This window comes from Petaurus breviceps, unplaced genomic scaffold (genome assembly GCF_028583685.1).
Source record: "Petaurus breviceps papuanus isolate PSGF00001 unplaced genomic scaffold, PetGlider_PUasm1.0 207, whole genome shotgun sequence".
NCBI classification, from domain to species: domain Eukaryota; kingdom Metazoa; phylum Chordata; class Mammalia; order Diprotodontia; family Petauridae; genus Petaurus; species Petaurus breviceps.
The window spans coordinates 4,547,452-4,572,980 of NW_027185850.1; the positions used below are offsets into that span (position 1 = coordinate 4,547,452).

A 25,529-nucleotide genomic window follows, 5' to 3' on the forward strand; every position below is an offset into this window, starting at 1 on the left:
CCCCCCGCCTCGGGGCGACCATCGTCCTCCCCAGCCTGGTCCCTGGCGGCCGCGGGTGGTAAGCGGGGCCCTCCCCCCCGGCTTGTCCGGCTTTGGGCCGCGGCCCGAGGGCGCGCCATGGATCCGCGCCTCACTCGTGCGTCCGAGCGGATCTCCGGGGCCCAGCCCCTGCGTGCTCAGGCTGCGCCCCCCTGAGGGCCGCCCGCTGTGGGACGCTTTGGGGGGGAAGGGGCGTTCAGCCCAGGGAGCTGAAACCCCCCCCAAGTGTTAGCTAATCGGGCTCTGTGCTGCTCAAAACGGCCTTCCGGCTCTGCCAGCCCTCGGGGCTCGGTGGGAAGGTCAGCGTCGGCAGAGCCCAGGCTTATTCCTTCCGCTGGGGTCTGAGGTGCCGCGGCTGCTGTTCAAGTTCCCAGGCTGCCCCGTAGCCTTTGGGGGCCTCGGGTCCATCGTCTGTGAAATAGGGCAGTCTGCTGGAGTGGGTGACCTCTTAGGAGTCCTGTGACTGCTCTTGCAAGCAGCCTAGTGCCCTTTTCCAGACCCGTTTGAGACGTGGACCAGAGCTGCGTTCCGTCTTCCCATTTCAGACCTGGCTTGGTACGGCAGGAGAATTATTTCTCCTTTTTGGTCCCAAGCACCAGTTCAGTGAAGCTAGCCGACCCAGCACTTGGTCATTAGTTCTTCCACCATGGAAACCCGGGATCTGTGAGCCCCTTCTGTTTCTGGAATAAATGGCCGTCATGGTCTAGAGGTCTAAGAGTGCCTTGGGATTCAGTTTGGAGACTGCCTAGGAACATTTTCTTAGCTGTTGATATTCAAAACGTGAGTTACTTGTCCTAGGATGAGTAATTGGATGTAGTACTAGAACTGAAATGTATCAGTCCTTCCCTTACATCATCCTTGTGAATGAAATCAGGAGACAAAAGGAGTCCCCCGAGTTCTTGAAGAGGCGAGTAGATTTGCTGTTGTACTTGATTTTATCACAGCAAAGATCATTTCCCAGGAGATCTGATATCTGAGTCTTGAAGTACTTCTGAGAAGCATTTGTATGAAAATCAGCTGTTCCAGAGATCGAGGAGATGGGGAAATTCTGCAGAAGATGTGATAGAAGTTCTCTAAATTAAGTGAATGTAGACTTTACTATTCAGTGACCTAGAGCACACCAAAAAAAAAAAAAAATCAACTGTGAAATGATGTTAAAAGACGAAAATGAAAAAAAGGCAAAGACTTATAGCTGATACAAAAGTCACTCTGGTATTTCATAAATATGACAGAAAGAAAGCCATTAAACCGTATTAGATGAATTCCAAATCATATACCCAAAATAAAATTATATTTTAACTGACAAGAAGCTGTTGGTTTCCATTTCCAAACTGGCTTTCCATATGTAGTTAGATACTAACTTTAGAGCAGGTACCAAAATCAATACCAAATTAGAAGAACAAAAATGAAATAATGTTAGCATACAACTGTGGTAATTCCAAGTGGTCCAACTTCAGCTATTGACAGAAAAATGGGTAGTGGACAAAGAAAAGACACACAGATCATCACCTTCCCTAGGATTTAAGTGAATCTCTTTAGTGAGACATCAGAAGAACTTGTAAAACTTTCTTCTCCAGCAAACATTTGGTCTCCTGAGGAAGGAGAGGAGACTGCCAAGGGCGACCCCAGCTTTGAATAGAAGTGAGTTTGCAAAATCTTATGGAGGATGATGGAAGCAGGGGGAGGTGACTCACTCAGGGTCACACGGCCAGGCCGGAACCCTGGGTCTGCATTCAGTGTGGAGAAGCAGCAGAAGGAAAGCAAGGCTGCCAAAGGCTCAGTGAGGAAGTCAACTGAGCCCCAGCATCCTGGGGGCATTTGAGTGTGAAAATAGAGGGAAGACAGTGGAGAGGTATAGGGCAAGATTTCGGTTAAGCTTTTTTGGTTTTCAGAGGCACTTTAGCTGCCCCACTTGAACCTTCCCTGTCACGGTCTGCTGTGGAAAACAAGGGACAAAACAAAGCATCTGGGTAGGAAGGGGCTCAGTCTTGCTGGCATTCAGTGACAGCTTCTTGAGGGAGCTGAAAAAGGGAGGGATACCAGACCCTTGTGGATGCCCCAGACTTTATTACATCAAGAGTCTGTCAGATAGTAATCCAGGGGTCCAAGTTTTCAGTGTGCTTTATATATACTGGAATATTTTCATCTCATTAAGTTGTGTCTAATCACTGTTTATATTTGTGTTCACTTTATATTTATACCTTGTGTGTATTTTATATGTATCCATTTCCTTCATCAGAAGGTAAATTGCTTGAGAGTAAGGATTGTTTTATTCTTTGTGTCAGTATCCCCAACATCTAACGCAGTTCCTGGCATATAAATGCTTGGTAAGCTCTGATTCAAGAAAGCAGAATTCTGCCTTGCAAGCTCTCCATCAAGGTGTTTCATGTGCATATGGGAAAATCCGGATTCTTTTATTCAGTTAGCTTACTGTGGTGTACAGCATGCTTTATGGGGTCCAGACTCCACAGTGCCTTTCTGTATCCTCAGCACTTAGTACAGGGCAGGCCTGGCTCATAGTAAATACTTGATAAATGCTTGTTAACTTATGGACTTTGGATCATATGTTCTCATCCATTAATCTATTTTTCTTTTCTTTTTCCAAGACCAGATAATTGTAATTATTGCTTTATAGGACATTTTGAAATCTAGTAGGCAGCTAGGTGGCACAGTGGTTAGAGTGCCAGGCCTAAAGTCAGGAAGACTCATCTCCCCAAATGCAGATTTAACCTCAGACTGTATGACCTTAGGCAATTCACCTCACCCTGTTTGTCTCACTTTACTCATCTGGAGAAGGAAATGGCAAGCCATTCCAGTATCTTTGTCAAAAAATACCCAAATGGGGTCAAGAAGAGTTGGACACAACTGAAAAACGAAACCAAAAAAAACAGTATTTTTTATCACAAGATAATTGGGAAGATTCTTAGAGTAGTATTATATATAAAAGAAAGCTGTTTAATGTGTGCTGGATTCCTCAAAAGTGTGTTTTACTTTGTTTTAGATGTGGAAATGTAAACTTTGCGAGAAGAACCAGCTGTAACCGGTGTGGGCGAGGTAAATATACAAGTAGCATCGCCTCATGACCAGATAGACAATTTTGTCTAGTTCTCCACATTTCATATCTTGATTTTTCTATTTGCAGAAAAAACAACCGAAGCCAAGATGATGAAAGCTGGTGGGACTGAAATCGGAAAGACCCTAGCTGAGAAGAGCCGGGGCCTGTTTAGTGCTAATGACTGGCAATGTAAAACGTAGGTCTTTAGGGATTACTCTTTTGTTTTGACTTCACAGCTGTATTTGTGTATAGAATTACAACTTATCAACTGATGTTGTCAATTTTTTTCAGATATTCCTGGAATTAGATTTTTTTTAAGTCCTTCTTTAAGAAGGCCTCTAACTTTTTTTAAGAGTTTTAAGGCCTTCTCTCTTTTCTGTTAAAAAGGGTTAGATGTCATGCTCTGGGAAAAATTCAACATAATTTCCTTAAATGTCTCATTGGCCAGAGTAGCCTTTTCATCCAAAAGGTTTTGTCTTCTTGTCATTTTCTTGGTCACTAATATTCCCTGTTGTGTAAAAGGCTTTTGAATTCTCTTTTCTTTGCCCCATACCAGCTATTAATAGGACATTTTTACCTGTAAGCATACACAGTCGCCATAACAAGATAAACTTGAATAAAAGCATGTCCCAGCCTTGTGTAGTAGGCAGAATATCACTGGGCTGATTGCAGGTCAAGAGAACTAGACTTGGTCTAACTGCCATTTTGATCTTCAGTCACTCTGCTTCCATTCTGCTGTTCCTTCATTATCCAATGAAGGCTGGGATAGATGGTCTTCAGGGCCACTTCCCAGCTCTTAAGATGTTGTGATTAGACACACTTAAATACTTAAGATAAATACAAGAGAACTTGTGCTTTTATTATACAAAGGTTTGGTGTCATTTGTCCATTTTCCTGTTTATGTGGAGGAATCTTAAGAGGGTTAATTTGACCTTTTAGAAGTTCTGCCCTCATGCGGAAACATGACCAGGTGAAAATGCTCTCAGCTTGGCAGCCGTAACCCGGGCAGCCTTTGGCACCTTGGGCTAGTGTTCTGCACCGCATTTTTCCCACTTGTGACAAGCTGTTGAACTAGACGGTCTCTGATGGTATTTCAGGTCCACATCCTGTGATTTTTCCCCTCCTGAAATTTGTTTCGCTTGGTCATGTTTGGCCTCTGTGTATGGTATTGAAATTGGTTTTTGATTCCTTATTGATTTCCCAGATTCTATTCTTGATTCTACTATGAACTTGAGTATAAATGTTTTGAATTAAAAGATGCTAGCATAAGTTTCTGATGTTTTATATACTAAGAAAGTGCGATTTTCTATCTTCACACTGTCTTGAAGCATACACTAGGTGCTGGAGCATTTAGTATGGTCACTGTCACACAAAACTTGAAACTTGGGGTTTGGGGTTCATAATCTGTCAGAGAATCTTAGAATTGACACATCCCTCAGTGATCCTTCTATCTACCCACAGCCTGGAACTTGTTGGCTTTTTCCCTTTGCTTCCACAAAACCCCACTCTGTCTACTTTAGAGATTACTTTTGCATCTTTTAGTAGTTAAAAAGTTTACATATCTTGTTCAAAACTCAGACGCAAGTCTCTCATAGGGCTGTGGTCTCAATAACTCATTCTTTATGGTGCTGAACATTAGCTCCACTTTTCATTTTTTCTTTAGTTGTCTCCATTTTCTCTGTCTTTTCTCATGAACTGCTGCACTCTACTGATGAGCTCTTCCCTGCCTCCCACAGCTGCAGTAATGTGAATTGGGCCAGGAGATCTGAGTGTAACATGTGCAACACTCCCAAGTATGCCAAGCTGGAGGAAAGGACAGGTAAGTTAGCAGCGCCGTGTTTGAAGAAAGCTGGTGGTTCTTAAAGGATGATGACATTCAGGGATGCTCTTCCTCTTGTGGACAAAAACAGTCCACTGTTTCCTTCTTTCCTCTAGTTTTTGTCAGTTAGTAGTCACATGCAATGAATTCACATGCAGAAAACAGTCCTAGTTTACTCTCAGGCCCCGTTCCCAAGTACACTGTGCTCTGGGGAAAAAAAAAAAAAACAGAGCTTTGAAAATGCCTGACGTAACCTGGGTCAGTTTAATTCACCCATAGTATCCTCTGGCTTGGCGGCCATGCTGTATTGTTTAAGTATTTAATTGAATATATCAGCTGCCCAACCTTAATCTTGCTGTACAAATACCAGCAGACATCTACCGTATGTCGCTCGGCTGGTTCACAATGCTCTTTGGATGTGCGTGATTTAATTTGTTACTCTCAGCAAAGTCCGTGGTGAAGGCGTTATGTTCATTTCACAGCTAATGAAGCCAGTGCAGAGCTTTAAGTGGTGAAGGAAAGAATATTTCATACAGATCTCTTATAAAGTGCTTCGTTCAAGTCCCTGCCCATTACAATCCAATTGCAATGTGATACACAGAACTAGAAAACGCCGTTCATGAAGTCTGAGGAGGAAGGCTGCTTGGGTGAGGCCCTTGGGTGGACTGCCCAGCCTCATGAATGATCCTTCGCGATCTGATATGATGGGAAGTCTGGGTCTGGGACCCAGGTGTCATGTGAACAAAGGCCTGAACAGCAGTGCTGTCAGGTCTGCACACGGCACAAAACTGGAAAGAATAGCTAATGGCAACCAGAATGCCAGACGAGCTTTTATTAGGCACCTACCTTCAGGGGTATGATGAAAGACAAAAGTCTGTTCTCAAGAAACAGTCTAATGGGGAGATAGCATGCAGACAACAGGGTACCCAGAACATAAGTCCGTGGTCTCGGATGGAAGGTGTCATGATTCAAGAGGACTGGGAGAGAAGGTGAGACTTCAGTGAGGTGAGAATGGGATGAGGAGGGAGAGAGTTCAGAAAAGTTGGGGGCAGGGAGAGGCGTTGAGGACAGATGGGAGTCCAGAGGTCAGCAGAGGACGTAGGGCAAGACTGGTGGAACCTGTCAGTGGTCTTTGGATAGTGTGTCCTGGTCAGAGCACTTCTGGAATACAAAGTTACTTCTGAAAGCCAAGTTTTTGGAAAGGAGGGGGGCAACAAGCTTGGTGAAAGGGTAGGAAGATGAGGGAGTTCTCTTGCCTCGATGGCTTGGATTTATTACTCCCTTTGCTTTTTTAGCATGTTCCTGTGTGCTTGGAAGCCTTCCCTGGCCCCTGTTGACTCCTGGGCCTCCCATGATTTGGACCTGCCTATCTCAGCACTCATTCCGCATCTCCCTTGTCCCCATGACTTGGCTGTTTGGGTTTAGAGTATTCTCCTGCCTCCCTTCCTCCAGCAGGCCGCTTCATAGCCTGCCTGCCTTTCAAGGATACCCTCTGATCTGCTTCTCAGAAGTGACTTCAGACCATGCTGACCTTTACCTTAACTGACAGATCCATTTCATTCAGTCTCGTCTGGTTCAGCAGTTTACGTTCTGTCTTATTTTATTTCCATATATGTCACAGAAGTAACATCTTGATGGTCAGCACTTGAGGATAGCTGTCGTGTGGCACGTTGTTTTTCTTTTGTATCATCTACAGATAAATATGGAGTAAGTGCTTGTGTGTATTGGTTGGTTGTGCGCAGCCCGCAGAGTGTTTGAGTGGATGCTTTTTGAAGTGTTTTCAATACCGTAGAGAAGACAGGGAGAGGGGAGTGTCACACTCACTCCTGTGAAGAGCTCCTGCCCCCCATTAACTGTAGGCACCCACATTCTTTGGTGGTGGTGATTTGGTTGCACAAGATTGAGCTTTTATTGATGGGCCTTCTGTGGGAAAATAGTGTGGTTGTGAATTTGTCCTGGTGTCTGTCTTAATGGGTATTCACTTGTACCATTCACTTTCCAGTCTTGCTGTATGTTCTCTGGCATTCTCCAAACTTACTGTGTGTTTGAACACAGCCCCTTAGAAGAGGCCTGACTCCATGGAGTGGACAGAGGCTTGCTCTCCTTCCTGCAGGCCAGCAGCACCTTTCTTAATTAAGCCACAGGTATCCTACCACACTTACTAGACTGAGTGTGAAAGAAGCCTCTGCGCTGCTTGCAGGGGGCCTTCTTCTGTTCCTCTTCTGCTTGGTGTTCTTTAGAACTGAGAGCCACTTCTCCAGGTACTGCCTTTTCTCCTGTGGCTCATCTGTGAATTTTAGGATCCTCTGGCACTTTACTCCAGTGGAGTTGGCCATTATTAAATGTTATTGGACCAATAAGTCGCACATGCAATAAATTTATTGTTCCCGCGACAGTGGAAAAAAGCCTGTTCCTAGTTATTATATATACAAAGTTATTATATATTTATAGTTATTATGTATACAAACTGCTGAACCAAATAAGACCTACACATGTGTATCGATAGTCTTTCTGAAAGCAATCACTATGTATTCATTACTTGGATGTTACATTTTGTGAACTCTAAGGGGGAAAACATGTATTAGTAAAGATGAAGTTGTCATCAATCTATGTACTAAATGTTGCGTAGAATATAGACCTGTAATTTTAGGGGTATCCTGTTGACCTGAATATAAACCACGTTCTTAAAGTTAGATCTGCAAAGAGAAAGTATGTATAGATATATACTAAAAACTGCACTGAGAGCCAGCTTGGTGTGGTAGATAGAAAGCTGACCTGGGGAATACTGTGCCCTGTCAGGGCTCTAGGCAGCTTTGGTGTCCACGAGTTGAAGAAAGGGGACAAATGGGCCCTGCCTGGTAAAGCGACTTTCCTCACTTAGAACTTGTTGTGCCAGTTAAGTCACAGATCCAACACTATCACCTCAATACCAACAAAACAAAACAACAGCACTATATTAAAAAGATATTCACTAAGAACACTTTAGTTTTACATTTTTTTCCCACTTCAGGAATGACTGAGTGTTTAGTAGAAAGAGAAATCCAGTCAGACCTGAACTGGGCAGTTTGGTCTTGGAGGCAGTTTCTTTGTCAGTAAGGTTAGGCAGTTGGATTTGCTCCCAAAAGTCTTCCAACCCTAGAATTGGAATCTTAGCCTTTTTTGTTTCTGTTTTTCATTTTGCTGTCCCTTCTCGACCTTATCAGTTTTCCTATTGTTATATCAGAGGCATCTCAGTGGCCCAGTGGATAGAGGGCTGGGCCCGTAGTCAGGAAGACCAGAGTTCAGTGGGACTATAGGCAAGTCAGTTCCCTTAAAAAGTTTCTAGTTGCAATGATTTTGAATATTTTCTAGAGGGAATAAGTTGTCTTGATTATTAAAAAGTTGTGTGTGGTAGTCCGCCATTAGAGCAATGGAGATCCAGATCCCCTGCCCTCTGTGGCCTCGGGCAAAGCCTTGAATCTTCCTAGATGCCAGACTTTTCATTTCTAAGATAGAGTTAGGGGAGTTGCCCTCAGCAGACTCTCATAACTGATGTCTGTTAAGCCCCAGGCTAGATCCTACCCAGTCCCTTTACAGCAAAATTCTGGTATGCCAAAACTGTTGGATTTGTGAGACTTGCTGTGATAGGGTTAACCTGAGCTTTAGGAAGGCCTCCCCCTTGGTCGTCCTCCTCGATTCTCTGCCTCCTTGCTTCCCTCCTCATGGCTGCCCAAGTGAGTTTTCTTAAATGCACACCTGATCCTGGCCCTTTCTATGGCACTTAGAATCAAACATAATTGAAGCCTGATCAGCCTGCTTTCCCAGCCCCATTGGACATGACTTCCATGATCCATCTGTAAGGATTTGTGTTTCTCTTTTCTCTTATTCTTTTAGAATGTGGTCTCCATTGGGGGAGGGATTATTTATGTCTTCATTACCAAGTGCAGTGCCTGGCATAGAGTAGTTACTTTGTAAGTACTTAAATTGATTGATGGAAAGCCATCTCCAAGGCGGGGAGGGGGATATGCTTCATTATTTACTGATTCATTGGTGAATAATATATTTTTTTTTTCATTTTTCAAATGCTTTAGTAACTTCTGACTTAACTTAATCATTTATGCAAGATTTTGAGTTACAAATTTTCTCCTCGTTTTTCCCCTACCCATCACCCCAGAATAGCAGTCCCACAGGATATCCCCTCCTCCAGTCTGCTCTCTTCCATATTTTCTCCCATACCCCTTTCAACTTTTGCAGTAGGGCATGGTGGATCTCTGTGCCCCAGTGCCTGTATATCTTATTTCCCAATTACATGTAAAATAGTATTAATAATAGTGTGTATGTGTATATATATATATATATATTATTTTTTTTTAACATTTGATTTTAAAACTTTGAATTCCAGATTCATTCCCTTCCTCCCTTGTCACCCACCCTTACTGGGAAAATAAGCAGTTCAGTATAGGTTGTACATGTGTAGCTAATGGAAAACAGTAACATAGTAGATATATTGTAAAAGACTGACTTTTGTTTTATTCTCCCACTTGTTTTATTCTCTACTTTGATCCTGTCCCTTTTCAAAAGTGGGTGCTTCCAACTTGCCTCCCCCCCAGCCTGCCCTCTCTTCCATCATCCCCCCTCTCATCCCCTTCCCCCTACTCTCCTGCAGGGTGAGATACCCTATTTAGTGTGTACTTCATTTCCTCCCCAAGCCAAATTCAATGAGAATAAGGTTGACCCATTCCCTTTTGCCTTCCTATTCTTCTCCTCCATTGTAACCATTTTCCCTTGCCTCTTCTATATGAGATAGTTTACCCCATTCTGTCTCTCCCCATCTCCTCTCATTATATTCCTCTTTCACCTCTTAATTTCACCTTTTAAATATCATCCCTTCCTGTTAAATTGGTCCTGTGCCCTCTATGTATACCTGTGAACATATATACACACATTCACATATGTATTCATATGCCCATATACCCTCATATATAGACATATAGATATATTTCTATTCCCTTCAACTATTTTCATACTGAGAAAAGTTTCATCAGTTACAGTGATTGTTTTTCCATGTAGGAATGTTAATAGTTCAACTTTGATAAGTTCCTTATGATTTCTTTTCCCTGTTTACCTTCTCATGCTTCTCTTGCTTCTTGTATCTGAATGTCAAATTTTCTATTCAACCTTGTTTTTTTGTTTTTTGTTTTTTTTCAGCAAGAATGCTTAAAAGTCCTCTATTCCACTGAATGACCATATTTTACCCTGAAAACTCAGTTTTGCTGGGTAGGTGATTCTTGGTTTTAATCCCAGCTCCTTTGACCTCCGGAATATCACATTCCAAGCCTTTTGATCCCTCAGTGTAGAAGCTGCCAGATCCTGTGTTATCCTGATTGTGTTTCCACAATATTCAAATTGTTTCTTCCTGGATGCTTGTAATATTCTCTCCTTGATCTGGGAATTTTGGAACCTGGCTATAATATTCCTAGGAGTTTTCTTTTTGGGATCTTTTTCAGGAGGTGATTGGTGGATTCCTTCAACCTCTATTTTGCCTTCTGATTCTAGAACATCAGGGCAATTTTCCTTGAGGATTCTTGGAGGATAATTTCTAGGTTCTTTCTTTGATCGTGGCTTTCAAGTAGTCCAATAATTTTTTTTTAAAGCAATTGGGATTAAGTAAGTTGCTCAAGGTTACATGGCCAGTTATTTCTGGGTATGGTGCTAAGTATCTGAGCCCAGATTCGATCCCCAGGTCATCCCAACACTGGGGCCGGTGCTCTTACTCACTGAGAGTCCAATTATTTTTAAATTATCTCTCCTGGATCTATTTTCCAGGTCAGTGGTTTTTCCAATGAGAATTTCACATTTCTTTCTATTCCTTCATTTGTTTGGATCTGTTTAACAGCATCTTGATTTCTCATAAAGTCATTAGCTTCCATTTGCTCCATTCTAATTCTGAAGGAATGATTCTCCTCAGTGAGCTTTTGAGATTCTTTTTCCATCTGGCAGATTTGGCTTTTTAAGGCATTCTTCTCCTCATTGGCTTTTTGAGCCTCTTGCCATTTGACTTAGTCTATTTTTTAAGGTGTTATTTTCCTCAGGCAGGCTATTGACTCTCATTTCGTAATTTTCTTACATAGTTCTCATTTCTCTTCCCATTTTTTCCTCCACTTCTCTTAATCTGCTTCTTAAGGTCTTCTATGGCCTGTAACCAGCTCGTATTTTCCTTTGAAGCTTTTGGTGCAGGAGTTCTGACTTCACTGTCTTCCTCCATGCTTTGATTTCTTTGATCCTTTTTGTTCCCAAAATAGGAGTCTAATGTTGGGTTCTTCTGTTTGCTTTGTTTCCTTTACCTGGTCATGTTGCCACTCAATTACTTGACTTTTGGGCTTTTTTGCCACAGTAGGACTCTGCTATCAGACAGGGGAGCTTCATACCAAATGCTGGGGTTTTCTCAACTGCCGGAGGTATTAATTGGACACCCTCTCTGAAGCCTCCACAAGCTCTGGCAAGCTGGTCGCACACCCCAGGACCTCCACCCTAGACCACAATCCAGATCCAAGCAGGTTAAAGCAAGAGCGATTACCCCTCAGGCTGGTGCTTGGTCCCCCTACAGTCTGCAGGCCAGGAGCTGAAGCTGTCACGAGTAGGGGCCGTGCAGCAGCCCTCAGTAGCTTCACGCCCCGGGGGAACAGACCGACAACTCCCAACTACTGGGTCCCAAAGTCCACTGTGCACTGACGTCTCACTTTGTCCTTAGCATCTATGTGTTGATAATTCTGGACCGCCACAGCTGCTGGTGATCTGAAGTCCCTAGAGCTGTTCAGGCCCTCCCTGGGGCCAAAACCTCAACGTGGGGTTTTGCTGGCCACTTACTGCTGGCCTGCTGGGCTGTCCTCGCGGGAGGTTAGCTTCTCTGTGTCATTTTGTGGGTTCTGTAGCTCCAAAGTTTGTTCAGAGTCCCCTTTTAAATGAATTGGGGAAGGTGGAAGCCGGAGCCTCGGGGAAGACCTGCTTCTACTCCGCCATCTCGCCTCCCATGAATAATATTTCAACAGACTTAAGAATAATGCAGTATTTTTGGAAAATGACCTTCCTGCACTGAGCTCTTGCCCAGCCTTTTTGCTGCTGTTCGGATCTTCCTTCGAAGAGGAAGATGCTACTGGGCATAGGGTGTTACTTTGTGGGGGGAGGGGGTTCTGTTGGTTTTTGTCGGGGCCTTTCTTATGACTCTGATTCCTAGAACCAGAGGGGAAAATTCAGACTATTTGATAAAGTAGATAATCTTTCTAGATATAAACATGATAAAAGCTTGGGTAACCTTTTTTTTTATAGGCTATGGTGGAGGTTTTAATGAAAGAGAAAATGTGGAATATATTGAACGAGAAGAATCGGATGGAGAATATGACGAGGTAAATCTGATATGAAGCACAGAAATGGAACGTGCTTTATAGAAATTAAGTAGAGCTTCAGGCATCTGTCTGGGAGCCAGGAAAGGCCACTGGACGTTTGTGTCTGACAGAATTGCCATTTCTGTTTCCTGCCCAGCTTGAGTGCTTTCATATTAAAATGACTAGAATATGTTTTTTGGCTCGGCCTGGAGTTAGGAAAACCTGGGTTCAGATCTGGTCTCAGACACTTGTGGACAAGTCACTTAACCCTGAGTAACAACGAGAATGTTTTCAGTATGGGGGGCAGGAGTAAATAATACTGTATGTAATTGTTATCAAAAACTCAAGAATGACATGTTTCTAGTTGACTGGGGAGACATTCTCTTATGGAATTCTATTTTCCTCTTTTTAGTTTGGTCGAAAAAAGAAAAAGTATAGAGGGAAAGCAGTTGGACCTGCTTCAATCTTAAAGGAAGTTGAAGATAAAGAATCAGAGGGAGAAGAAGAGGATGAGGACGAAGATCTCTCCAAATATAAGTTGGATGAGGTAACATGTTCTCTTGTCAGCATCATGTCCCGTGTCTCATTTTTATACAACACTGTCCACAGCCCCTCTTGGAGCTGAGGCGCTCATGCTGGTATATTTTAAAGTGATTTATGCGTGGTTACAAGAATAACTGAGTGGCAAAGCTGGATTTTAAACTTAAAAATCATTTTCCAGCATTGAAGTTTCCAGCATTGAAAGAGACTTCAAGTATAATTTTTCACAGCTTCTTATCTGAGGTGTGTAGTCCCTGATCCTTCTGGCAGGTGGTTATGAAGTCATTCATTCTCCCTGAAGGCTTAGATTGGGATGGGGAGAGCTCGGTGTGACCTGGAGGCCGCCTGTTCTCTTTTTAGCTAAATAGTGTTCACAGAGTCATAGGCTTTTAGCCTTAGCAGGGGAAGCCATGGCAGCCAGCTCATCTACCTTTGGCCTGGCAGCAGGTCGTTGTCCATCAGTTTGATGTTATGTCAGATTTAAGTTTGGTTCTTTGTCTTCCACTTCTTTGAGGGATGAAGGTCGGGGGCTTGCCCCTTTTCACACCAGTGGTAGGTTCTCGTCTCTAGTCTTCTCTAGACTCACTCTAATTGTGATGAAGTGTTTCCTGGTCTAAATCCTAACTTTGCCCTTCTCACCTGTTGCTTCTGATTCTGCTATCTGTTTAGGAGGGAATAAGTCTGATCCCTCCTCCACCTGAGAGCCCTTCAGAAAGTAAAAAACAGACATCATGTCTCTTAATCTTTCACAAGGCAATGGCCAATTTGGCGTGAGCCTGGAGCCTTTTTGCTGCCAGCTTGGTTTTCCCCCTGGATAGGTGATCATTGTTGATGAAAGATGGTACCAGAAGGGAAAATAAGACTCCAGATCTCACCTGGCCAAGGCAGAGTCTGTGATTCCTGGAAGCTTGGCCTCTTTGATGCCCACAGGTCTTCTGGCTGCCATATCCCCGCTGCCAGCTCCATTCAGGCATCTCAAAGGACTGCCTATCACTGCTTAGCTGGCATTTGTCTGCCTTGTATTTGTGGGATTCAGGTTTGGTTTTTGGTTTGGGCTTTTTTGAGCTATAATGTTAAAGACCTTTAACTCTTGAACACTGTCCATTTTTGAGTCCTTACCTTAGTGCTCTAGGGCAGCTTAGTCCCTGACTAGCAGATACTCCTTCTGCAACCTGACTCACCTGTGAGGGCTGGCTCCTCCCAGCTTGGGAGGTCTGCTGGTTTGAGAAGGTGGTCACTAGGGCTTTCAGCTGAGCTACTACTGTTTAAGGGGGAGGGGCACGTGCAGATTCCTAGGCACCCCCACCTCCCAGCCTAGCTGAGCGGTCATTGCACTGTTCAGGATTACATTTTGAATGCAGGTGTTGTGACCCCTTGGACCAATCTTGTTACATTCCCTCTCTTGGTCGCTCCAAAAGAGAAGTGTGCGTGAGCACTCTCTGGATCAGGTTTAGTGACCTGGAGGGTGACATGAAGCTGTTCCACCACGGTGCCACCACTAGACCGTCCATTGTCTCTTTCATGGTCCGCTCAAAATTTACTTAGGTGTACAAGTCAAACTTGCTAACCCATAGTTTGCAAGTTTCTGTTCTTTTCCCTTTGTTAAAAGGTTGAGACATCATTTGTCTTTCTCCAGTTGTATGGTACTTCTTCCATTCTCTGGGGTCTATTAAGTATCCCTGGTAGTGGTTCAGCAGTCACATCCTCTGATTGCAAAAGGGAGGCAGCCAGTGGGCAGGCCATAGTGTGTTGGACCTGGCGTGCGGGCACCTGCGCTGGCTATGTGACCTTGGCATCTGTGAGATGGGATAATAAAAGCTCCTCTCTCCCAGAGTTGTGGTCAGGATCAGTTGAGATGATAGCTGCCAAGTGCTCAGTGTAGTAGCAGCTTTGTAAGTGTCAGCGATTGTGATTTTGATAGAGGATGGTGTTCAGTGGGACCAGCGGACTCAGTTCTCCACCACAGGGAGCTGCTGTTACCTTTACTTGTCTTGGGTATTAACTCCCTGTGAGCCTTTTTGGTTCTTTATTTTCCCAGCCACAGATCCATCTTCTGGTCTGAGGGAGGGCTGTGTGAATTCTCATTAAATACCCTGCCTACTTACTGAGCATCCCACACGAGCACCGTTTTATTATCCCCGCCCCCTCAGCACTATTGGCACAGGCCCAGGCTGCCCTTCTCCTGTTACCAGCCTAGCTACAGGCTGATCAGGGTGTTCACATGGATCTTTGCAGGTAACAGTCCTTTTGATCCTTCTCAGAATTGTTTCTTGTTTCTTGAGAGTTTCTTATCCCTCCTTGACCAATTCCGTGGTATCCTAACATTCCTTCTTCAAGTCCCTTTGGAATCTTACCTCCCCAAATCTAGGTTACATGGTGCCCAGAATGCCTTTTCTTCTCCATCACAAACAGGAGGCATGGGTTTCTCTTCCTCTCTCCCCCGACCCCCTAAGGTTATCATTATATTACCCCAGTATCTGGTTCTTCTATTATGAGAATCAGCTCCAAAATAGAATTCCCTCTTGTTGATTCTCACACTTTTTGGATGGATGGAGTTATCAAAGCAAGTTAGGACTGAAGGAGCTGTAGCAGACACTGAAGCCCCTGGCCCTCTTCCAGACTAGAATACCTTGAGGCCAACCAAGCTGGTGAATTTTCCCGAACTCAGGTCTTTCTGTTTGTATCCTGATTATAACAAAAGTGCCTCTATTCTTTTTTTCATTGTTGTTTTTGGTCCGCTCAGTACTCTTCACCAGGATTTCTCCGTGGGTGCCTGGATTTCCTCCTGTCTGTAAAACTTCTCAATAAACCTCTCTGTCTCTGTCTCTCTCTCTGTCTCTCTCTCTCTCTCTCTCTCTCTCTCTCTCTCTCTCTCTCTCTCTCTCTCTCTCTCTCTCTCTCTCTCTCTCTCTCTCTCTCTCTCTCTCTCTCTCTCTCTGTCTCTCTCTCTCTCTCTCTCGTCTTCTTCTCCCTTGCCCCCTCCTTCCTCCCTCTCCCCTGTCACACACACACTCACATTCCCCTTTTTCACATTTTATGGAATAAGTTATATCCTCTCAGAATCCCATTCCACCCATGTTGGCCTGGACCCTGGTGGAAATGGGGAGGCATGAAATAACAGCCTTGCTCCCTACCACCAGCTGGGCCTGGCATTGGCCTACAAAAGTTGGCTTTGCTTCGCCCCATGCCTGTCTCCTTGCAGAGAACTCCTGAGCCCCAGGCTACCTCCTTGCTGACCGTTGCATTTGAAAATATTATGTGGAACCATGACTTACATGGGATATAGCTCTGGGGGGAGGGGCCAAGGCTGATATTTCATGCCTCCCCATTTCCACCAGGGTCCAGGCCAACATGGGTGGAATGGGATTCTGAGAGGATATAACTTATTCCATAAAATGAGAAAAAGGGTGTGAAAAGTGGGGGTGTGAGAGGGGGGGGGGAGGGGGGGAGGGGCAGTCTTCTGACATATTGAGATATAGTAGTGGAGAGAGTTGTAATCGAAGGTCCTTGTTCTTCCTGGAATAGAAAACCTTATCTGTGCATCAGACTTGAGATTCAGTGGGTAGAGACATGAGTTTAGTTCCAGATTCAAATACTGACTAGCTTTGTGACCCTAAACAAGTCATTGCCTGCCTCAGTTTCCTCATCTGTAAAATGGGGAAAAAAAAAAACAGCTTGGTGGTGCAGTGAGTAGAGCATTGGGCCTGGAGTCAGGAAAACCTGAGTTCAAATCCAGGCTTAGATACTTACTAGCTGTGTGGCCCTGGACAAGTCATTTAACCCTCTTTGCCTCAGTTCCTCATCTGGTAAATGAGCTGGAGAAGAAAATGGCAAACTACTTCAGCATCTCTGCCAGATTGGGTCACAAAGAGTCCAGCACAACTGAACAGCAACAAAAACAAGCAAACAAATTGGGATAACAAGGTTGTTTATGAATAAAAAGGAGATCCCATACACTATGTGAATGCATTTATTATGGATGTCATTTGATGACTGTCAAGATTGTGGAGCGCTCCTCAGAAGCTTTTGTCTTGTTTACAGTGGTCAGATAGAAGGGAATGAATTCTCAATAACAAGAAAAGTCTGTTGTGTTTACCTGTGACCAGACTGGGGGTGATTCTCTGAGGGGTTCAGCATCCCTCAATTCTGGCCCCTGCTAAGCTGTGAGAGGGAGGTTGTCCTTCTGCCACCTGGGGCCTGACCCTGGGGACCAGGGAGACTTTGTCTCTAGTTCTCTTGGAAGGATCGGGCCCTGAAATTGAGCTTTGTACCCTCCCTTGCATCTTCCTGGGGAATTTCTCTTTTTTCCCGAAATTATCAATTCCATGTGGAATTCTTCAGCTGGGGGGGAGCTTACTTTTGGATCTTTTCCCTGAGCCAGCCTGCTGAGATAGATAATCGATTTGTGCAGATGCAGGACAGAGTTTTCATTCCGTTAATGCTTCGGTTCCTGAGTCTGCTGGGTTCTGATGGATACATTTTCATTAGGATGAGGACGAAGATGATGCCGATCTGTCAAAATATAATCTTGATGCCAGTGAAGAGGAAGACGGCAACAGGAAGAGGCCCCGAAGGAGGAGCCGCTCCCAGTCCCGCTCCTCCCGCTCCTCCTCCCGCTCCTCCTCCCACTCGAGCTCAAGGTCTAGGTCCAGGTAAACGGGTACAGGCCAAGGGTAACACCAGGCAAAATGTCAGTATCTAACTTCTTTATTTACACGTTTGGGTTTTTCTTGATTGAATTAAGGTTTCAACTTTATTTTAAAAGAGTTCATCTTTGATAACCAGTAATTTCCTTTAGATAATGCATTTCTCGAACTTAGCTTTTTAATCTGTTAATGTGGTTAATATATAGAAATATGACCCTTCTCCAAAATGAAGGTTTCAAATGAGGCTTTCCTTTAAGGTATTATCTTATTTTAGCCGTGTACTTCCTTTACTGAAACAACTTCACTGGGAAGAGTGATTGTTTTAGGCTCCAGAGTGGCACCATGGGTCAAGTTCTGCATCTAGAGTCAGTCAAGAAGACTCAGGTTTGAATCTGGCCTCGGACACTAGCCATGTGTTCCTAGGCGAGTCCCTGAAACGCTGTCTGCCTCAGTTTCCCCATCTGTGAAATGAGGATAATCAGAGCACTTCCCAGAGGAGTTGTCTGTAAAGTACTTACAACAGTGTCTGGCACATGGTGTGGAAGTCAATGTTACTCTTGCTGATGTTGTCATTTTTCCTTTCTGCGTGTGCCCAGCATTTAAATGGTGCCTGGCCCATAGTGGGCACTAGGTAGATGCTTATTCCCTTCTTTTTCTAACCTCTTTCCAGGGGTTAGAATAGGTGGGATGGAAACATTCAGATGAGACTCTTGAATGAAGGCATTGACCATTGAAGAGCTCTCTTCTAAGTTTTGTGCTGATGTTTCTTAACATTCTGGAAAATGATCATGAATGAAAAGATCAGATTTAAGCTGCTAAGACGTGGAGGGATGAATGTCTCCTGTCGTTAGTGTCTCTTTCTGTGTCTCTGGAGAGGCCTCTGTGAACTTTTCTGAAGCTGTTAATGATTCACTACAGACTCCCTTAAGGACGGCAGACATCCATGCTTTTACTGTGCTCTGAAGGCAGGTGGATCAGAACTGAGTTAAATTCTTTTACTTTTTAACTGTAACCCTAGAGCAGTTAGAATTTCTTTCATTGTTGTTCCTTTAAATTCCTGCCATTATTTGACTCTCCAGTACTTGGGATGGAACTATTTTTTGGGCGTACTTGGGTTACAAGTTGTACACAGTGAAAACATGTTGCATCCAAATACTAATTAAACATGAAGTTAAGTTCGCCTGCAGAAAAGTGGGTTGGTAGAAACCAGAAGTCTGTTTCCTTCTTTTTCTCTAGTTTCTTGTAGTTTGTCCTTTCTGTTGAAATCTTTGTACCTGAGTACAAATTTTGTGATAGGTACCTGAGTACCTATTTTGTGATACCTAGGTACAGTGAGATCATTGCAAGACTGGGTGGGTTTCACTTTGCTATTGTGGATTTATCCACAGTCATGCCCTGAAGTAATTAAATTCTATGATTGAAGAAAAATCTCAGGTAGAAAAGCATCAGTGCCCTGAATTTACATGACTTCTTTCTTTCAAGTAACTTGGTGTGATTTATGGAGTGATGGTGGGTAATCAGTTGGAGTGTCATAGACGAAGGAGTAGAATGTGATTACGTGTTCTCTTTCAAACATTCATAAAAACTGAAAAGCTTCTTGAAGAAAAAAGGTTTGTTCAGTTTTGTTTTTAAGGTCACCACAATCATTTCTTCGGGTCCGACTCTGGCACTAATTAGCAAACTTCCTTTGAGATAGTGGGTTAATAAGCATTCCTTCCCCTTTTCTCATATCCACTGTTAAAGGCACCTGAGGTGAACACTGGCTTAACTGGATACGGGTCCATTCCCTCCCACGCCACAAGACATGCTTGATTAGCTTTCTCTCTGTTCAGTGTTTCAGTAAAGTAGTCCAGATTGAAGCAAAGGATGGCAGATAGACCAGCCTGTTAAACAGCTTCTTGCTAACTAGGAATAGAAATGAGCCAACCTAGAAGTAGCCTCAACTGAGTCCTAAAGAAAAGTGGGAAGACAGTGGGAATCCCTACATTTCAGGTCCCGCTTCCACAAGGTGAACGTGAAGTTTTAACCATGAACCTACAAAAACATTCGTTTCTCTCTGTGCTCTTAGAGTGTTGAGGAATTTTGAGTAAAATTGATATTTTTGGTTCATTTTAGTAAGTGACAACTTTATTTGTATAAAGTTTGAAAATAGCTTGGACATTGGTGATGGTTCACAAGGCCTTGTAAGCTCTGCCAAAGACGTACAAGGAAAAGGTCCCTGTTAATACTTGTTTTGAAAATGTGTATCCCAGATCCTTGTCTTGCTGCATGAAAGTCAGATGTCTGCGTATCTTTCCTTCGGTGTTCGTAGCCCAAGGCTCGCTTATGTGATACTGGAAAAAACCCTTCCGTGTTGTTCCAGGTCCCGTTCAGGAAGCTCCTCCAGCTCCCGGTCAAGGTCTCGGTCCAGTTCCAGAGAACTCTCGAGATCTCGTGGGTCGAAATCCAGGTGAATGAGGTAGCATTGGCTCTGCCCTGCAGAGAAGGAATCAAAAGGCACCCGAGGGCGTGGCTGCTGCTGCTGCTTTGACAACTTTGTTTTGCTTTTACTTGTCAATTTTATGTTAGCATTAGACAACTAATGCTCTTGCCTCGGCTTAATTTCTCACCCTGAAATGTTTCCATTGCCAGCAGTGTGCCAAGACATTCCCATGATTAAATTTAAATGGTGATTTATGTCGGTAGGATACGATGAGGAGGGACACCACCATCAGATTGGAGCTCCCATTCAGCCCTCAACCCCACAGTGCCCCGGGTGTGCTGACATCTCTTGTAAGAGGAGTGATTTCATGCCTCCTGGCCAGAGCAAGAAAGAAAGGGACTGTCCACTATCGCTTAGCCCAAATACCATCTGGACCAAGAATAGTTCTCTAGTGTAATTCCAGTGAAATCTAAATACCTGCCTTTTGAGCCATTTTTATGGTCCTTTTTCCATCTGCCTTCTTTTTTGACTCCACCTAGAATGCCACCGGAATATTCCAGTGTCCAGGACATTTCCTATAAAATAGTTAGGACGTCAGAGCAGTAGGTAGCAGCTGCCCATCTAGTATCTGCTCAGGCTGTGGTGAGGTGGGCAGCTCTTCTAGGAGGCACCTTGGTGCTAGTTGAGTACGCATTAAGTAGCCTTTACTGTGAAGATGTTGGGGAGCTGAGGGAGAACAAAGTGAAACATTGTATTTGTGCACAAATACTGAAGTCTAGAGCTGCAGTTTTTTTTAAAAATTTGCTAAGATAATTTATTGAGACCTGCCTTACAGAGGCCCCTAGCAAGAAATAGAAGACAGTTTTAAGAATCCAAAATGCCTCAACCGAAGCGTAACAAAATGAGTGTTTTTTTTTTCTTTTTTGGCAAAATAAATGTTCAAACTCAGAAGCCAAACAAGGCGTGAGTCTTTCCTAGCGTTCCCTGAGGTGTTGAGTCAGTAAGAAGAATGTGAATCCCAGTCCTGGGTGCTGTTGCCCCTGGGTTTCAGAAAGCCATCGTGTTCTCTGTTTTCCAGGGCCAGCCTGGGTTTGGAAGGGCCCCCCCTAAATGCCGCTTAGCCAGCGGGCGCTGCAGCTCCCCCAGCCTCCATCCTTACCCTCACATTTTTGCTTGCTCACAACTTTCCAAAGAATTCTCCTTTTGGGCTTTTTATTCTTAATCTCAGCCCAAAGGTGAATTTTTTGGGATGTTTGAGCTAAATGCTTCAGCCATAATTATGTAAGTGAGAATGAAAATAGTCATTACACTCAAAAATATGTACTTTGTTCCCTGAGTAAAACATGTGAATGTCAACACGTCATATTTCATGAATAGTGTTTCCTGAATGAGATTTGTAAATGTTTTAAGGCAGTTTTAGCAAATTATTGGTTATATTTTCATTTAAGTATATAATGATTTGACACATTTGCTGTTTCTTTCTCCTTCCCTCCCCTCTTCTCTCCCACTGCCATCCCTGCTTTCTCAATTGCAACTTGTGTTAAGTTGCCTAATTTCAAATGGATTTAATAATTTTCTTATCCTCAGGAAGTTGTTTTTAAGGTATTTTGATGGTTTTGCTTTTCTTAAATGGGAAAGGTTCATTTTAAAATGCACAATTACATGTGTCATCGTAGTGTGCATTGTGCTTTCCATTCCCCCTTTGCTTCCTTTTTTTGTATGACTTAAAGGAAAATTTAGCCTGATGCAGATATAAAATACCGAGAATGCATCATATTTATAGCCAGCAAAAGATGCCAGTCTTAAAACCTTGGCATTCAATGTTAGCTTCTTTTCGTGACTGAGCCAGAGTCTTCTGTTGAGGGAGCAGTAAGTATGTTTGCCTTAGGAGACCGTAGACGTAGGAGCCCCCTTGGGTCTGATAGCTAAATAGTCAGGTTCTTGACTCTGTCATTTAATTCCATGTTTAATTTATTTCTCAATCAATAAAGATCCAGCTCCAGGTCCCACAGGGGGTCTTCCTCCCCACGAAAAAGAGCTTATTCAAGTTCCTCATCATCTCCTGAGAGAGGCAGAAAACGAAGTCGTTCTAGATCCTCTTCACCCGGTGATCGCAAAAAAAGACGCACCAGATCACGGTCACCCGAAAGGTTTGGGTTTCTGTAGAAATAAGAATGGGTGTATTTGAGTGTGGTATACCTTTACGAAAGGCTTGGGAAAGGGTTGAATTTGAGTCACTTTCTTGTCCAACTTTAAAATAATGCTATTTTGTTTTAAACCCAATTTGGTCATGTAGGAAGGCTATAGCTATGTCAAATTGCCCATTGATGGACATTTTTAAATGTTAAGGTATTAGTACCATAGCCAACTCCCAGTTATTCCAGGATGGATTTTGTTTCCATTCCACTTCTCTTTTATTCTTGTTTATTTTTTATCACTGTTCCTCAGCCCATCTTTCAATAAGCAAGGGAAAGGCAGAGGCTACTTTAACTCTTGGGAGTATTGGCCCAAGAGTAAACTGCTTTAGTTCAGTATCTTGCCTGTCGGGAGCCTGAGGCTCTGCCCCACAAGCCCCTGGCCACCCTAGAGATGGGTGAGAATGTAGCTCAGAGGAGATCCCCCAAGAGAACAGGTGCTTCTCGCCTCAGCTCCCTCCCCTTGTCTTTTGGCCTCCTTTTTCCTAGTCACTGTCTGTTTTATTCCTGTTGGAGGATGGTGGCAGTCGTGCCTGTTGCTCCTCAGCCGTCTGGGTGCTGGGCTGGGTGGCCCCCCTCCCATCTGCCTCCTTGGCAGTGAGGCTGGGCGGTTTCCCTTTCAGTCCCCTTTCGTCCCTCCATGTAGACCTGCTGTGCCCCAGCGGATCAGAGGCAGCTCACACTCACACTGCTCTCTGGGGGTCCTCTCAGGCCCCGGGCTCCCACTCTGTTTTCTCTCTTTGCTGTTCCTGGCAGAAGGTTTTATTTGTTTCTGATCTCCTGCCTTCTCCTTCTCATTCTGACCCTCGGCTTTAGGCCGCCTTGTTTCCTGTCTCATCAGCTTCCTGAGCCATTCTGTAGTCTGTCCATCAGGTCAGATTTGAGTGAAGGTAGAAGATCACAAGGAGCTAAGGCCCCATGTAGTGCTGGGCAGCTTGGCCACACGAATCCTAGGAGCCTCGGCCTTCTCAGCAGCCTGGCTTTTCTCTTCTATTCTTACACTCCAGAGCATGATTCAGGGAATAAAGATGTGTCGGAGAAGACAAGGCCAAGCCTTGCAAAGTCGGAACCATAGCTAGTCTGTAGCTCACATTACCCTAGAAATTAAATGAGTGAGAGTGGGCAGGGGTCCCGAGGGCATCCTGAAGAGGAGGGGTTTTCTTGAAAGTCCAACACTGTCTACAGCCAATTACCCTGTTTGATTGCCAGAGTGGGCTTTCTTCTTTCCTTGTTCTAATAATTGAGAGCTGGCTATATTGAAATGGAATAGTTTTATTTTTCACTTTTATTCAGATTGTACCGCTAATAGCACAGAGTGAAGTCCCGAATCCACCTCCTCAGCCCAGTCCCAGTGTAGAGTCAGCCCCTTTACCTTCAAGGTGTTTGGTTTGCTTGCTGTGGGTCATCGCCACTCAGCGCTCTGCACGCTTTCTCCGTTTTTATCTTCCAGGCGCCGCAGGTCATCGTCTGGATCATCCCATTCGGGTTCCCGTTCAAGCTCTAAAAAGAAATAATGTATTAAAATTTACACCTAAAAAAATTCCAGTACAGTGCATGAAGCATATTTTTAAGAAGTTTGGTGTCTTACTTGGTCAGAAGTGCTAAATCTGCTAGTAGAGGTGCATGTCTGTCGTTGCTTTCTGGAAAACTACAGCTATGTTCATTCTGGAAATTAAAAGTCCATTAGCATTTTAAGCCATAATCCCCCCAGTAATTGTTATGTGTTTATTGTTCTATTATTTAAAACTCTGTTTTCTCTGATTCACCAGAGAGCTTCGTTTTCTAGTATTAGTATGACCATGTTCTTCATTTCCAAATATTTCCTGATAGTAAAGAATCTGCCAACTTTAGGGTTTGAGTCAACGAAAGTACGTGAGGCTCCTGAGCTTTGGGCATACCGCCAGTGACTGTGGGGAAGTAGGTGGAAGCAGGCTCTCCCGACAGTTGAGAGATAAATGGGTCTTCATATAGTCGCCCTTGTCAAAGTGACACTCAGTTTAGGATTATACTCAGCAACAGTATATTGTACAAGTCTGTGAGAAGCGTGGGCAGACGGTGCTGGCTGTGGCTTTGTTTTTCCCTGTTCACTTTTCCTCAACATTGCATCCCAAGACAGTGTTCAGGCTCTTTCTAAGTTAGCAGAGGAGGTGGCTTGTTTCTCCCTGAATTAGTCTGGGGGGGGCTAAAGCACTCAGTTCAATAGGAGTTTATCTCTTGTGTGTTCATATCTGGCACAGCTATTTAAGGAAACCACTGACACGGCCTTTTGGCTGTATTAACATTTCCAGTATTGATTTATAGTGGTGAATGTAAGCTCGTGGTATTTTGTTTTTTAAAAGAGCTTGGATGTGACATGTTCCTGAAAGCCCATCCGTGACTGGGTAAACTGGGCTAAAAATCTGAGACTCTTTAAGGAAGAGGAAAATGAGAAACCAGCTGGGAATAGAACTTCTCTTGTGTGAAAAGAATGTGTGTTGTGAGGTTAGCCAGTCATTGTGATGTCCACACTCAGGTGGGACTAGTCACAGCCTCTGACTATTTCACTGCACTGCATGAAATTTCCTTCTGAAGTAGAAGTGAATGTTCCTACACGATGTAACAGCAAATTGTCATTGTCCCCATTCACTTGAAATTGCTTATGGCTTAAAATGCTTTCAGGAATTTGTTTGATTTTTGTATCAAAATCTGGTCTCTGGAACTCTGTTGAGTCTGCCTTCTGGTTTCAAAAAGGGGGGAGGGGGGTTTTTCTTAACAGTTCCTTCGAGTGGCAATTCAAGGTAAGTATATGGAAGAAGATGAGCAGTTGAGTTTGGTGCCTTTGTGTCATTAAGAAAAGATAAAGGAAAAGTTTGGTTAGTTCAATGAGGGAACTTAAAAGTAACTGAGCAGAAATAATAAAATAATTAACAAACGGAGGCAACCAGAGCAAAATTACATTCTTGATTTAAAAATAAACTAGTTTTAATTTTCTCTTGGACTGATCTAAAAATGAAAGCAAAATGTTTTAGGTAGAAATATTTTGATAATCTTTTTTGCAAAGAATTGAACTTCACAATTTCTTACATACATACATACATTCATACATTCATTCATTCATACATACACACACATACGTACATATGTGTATATACACACACTTTGCTAAATGTAGTTGTAGGTTGCACAAGAACACTTAGTCTCTTGTAATTGTGCCTCTGACTTCTTGAAAGTCTTACCTTCTAAATTGTGAAGATCAGATGATCTCCTAGAAGCTGTGTTACCATTGGTTCCTTCTTGTGTTTTGTATACTTCTCTTTTGCTGTACTTAGCAAATGCAAATTTATGAATTTAGCAAATGGTAGATTACAGAGAATTCTGATGATTATGATTTTCTTTAGTTTCACTAAACTGTACTCGTTTGTTTCATTAAGAAATGATGCTGTAGACAAATGTAAATAAAGCTTGTGAATCAA

General features: G+C 43.5%; 1 protein-coding gene across 2 annotated transcripts in view; it reads left to right on the forward strand.

Annotated features, from left to right (window-relative positions):
- Window positions 1–25,529, forward strand: part of ZRANB2 (zinc finger RANBP2-type containing 2) — a 25,950-nt gene extending 421 nt beyond the window's left edge. Inside the window, exons 2-10 of one of the 2 annotated variants that reach the window (XM_069092782.1) lie at window positions 3,041–3,093; window positions 3,182–3,290; window positions 4,831–4,913; window positions 12,219–12,295; window positions 12,687–12,821; window positions 17,226–17,466; window positions 19,823–19,909; window positions 21,874–22,032; window positions 23,528–25,529. In XM_069092782.1, the coding sequence (XP_068948883.1) occupies window positions 3,041–3,093; window positions 3,182–3,290; window positions 4,831–4,913; window positions 12,219–12,295; window positions 12,687–12,821; window positions 17,226–17,466; window positions 19,823–19,909; window positions 21,874–22,032; window positions 23,528–23,682 (1,099 nt within the window). In that variant the 3' untranslated portion in view covers window positions 23,683–25,529. The remainder of the gene's footprint in view (window positions 1–3,040; window positions 3,094–3,181; window positions 3,291–4,830; window positions 4,914–12,218; window positions 12,296–12,686; window positions 12,822–17,225; window positions 17,467–19,822; window positions 19,910–21,873; window positions 22,033–23,527) is intronic. The other variant, XM_069092783.1, reaches the window with a different exon arrangement.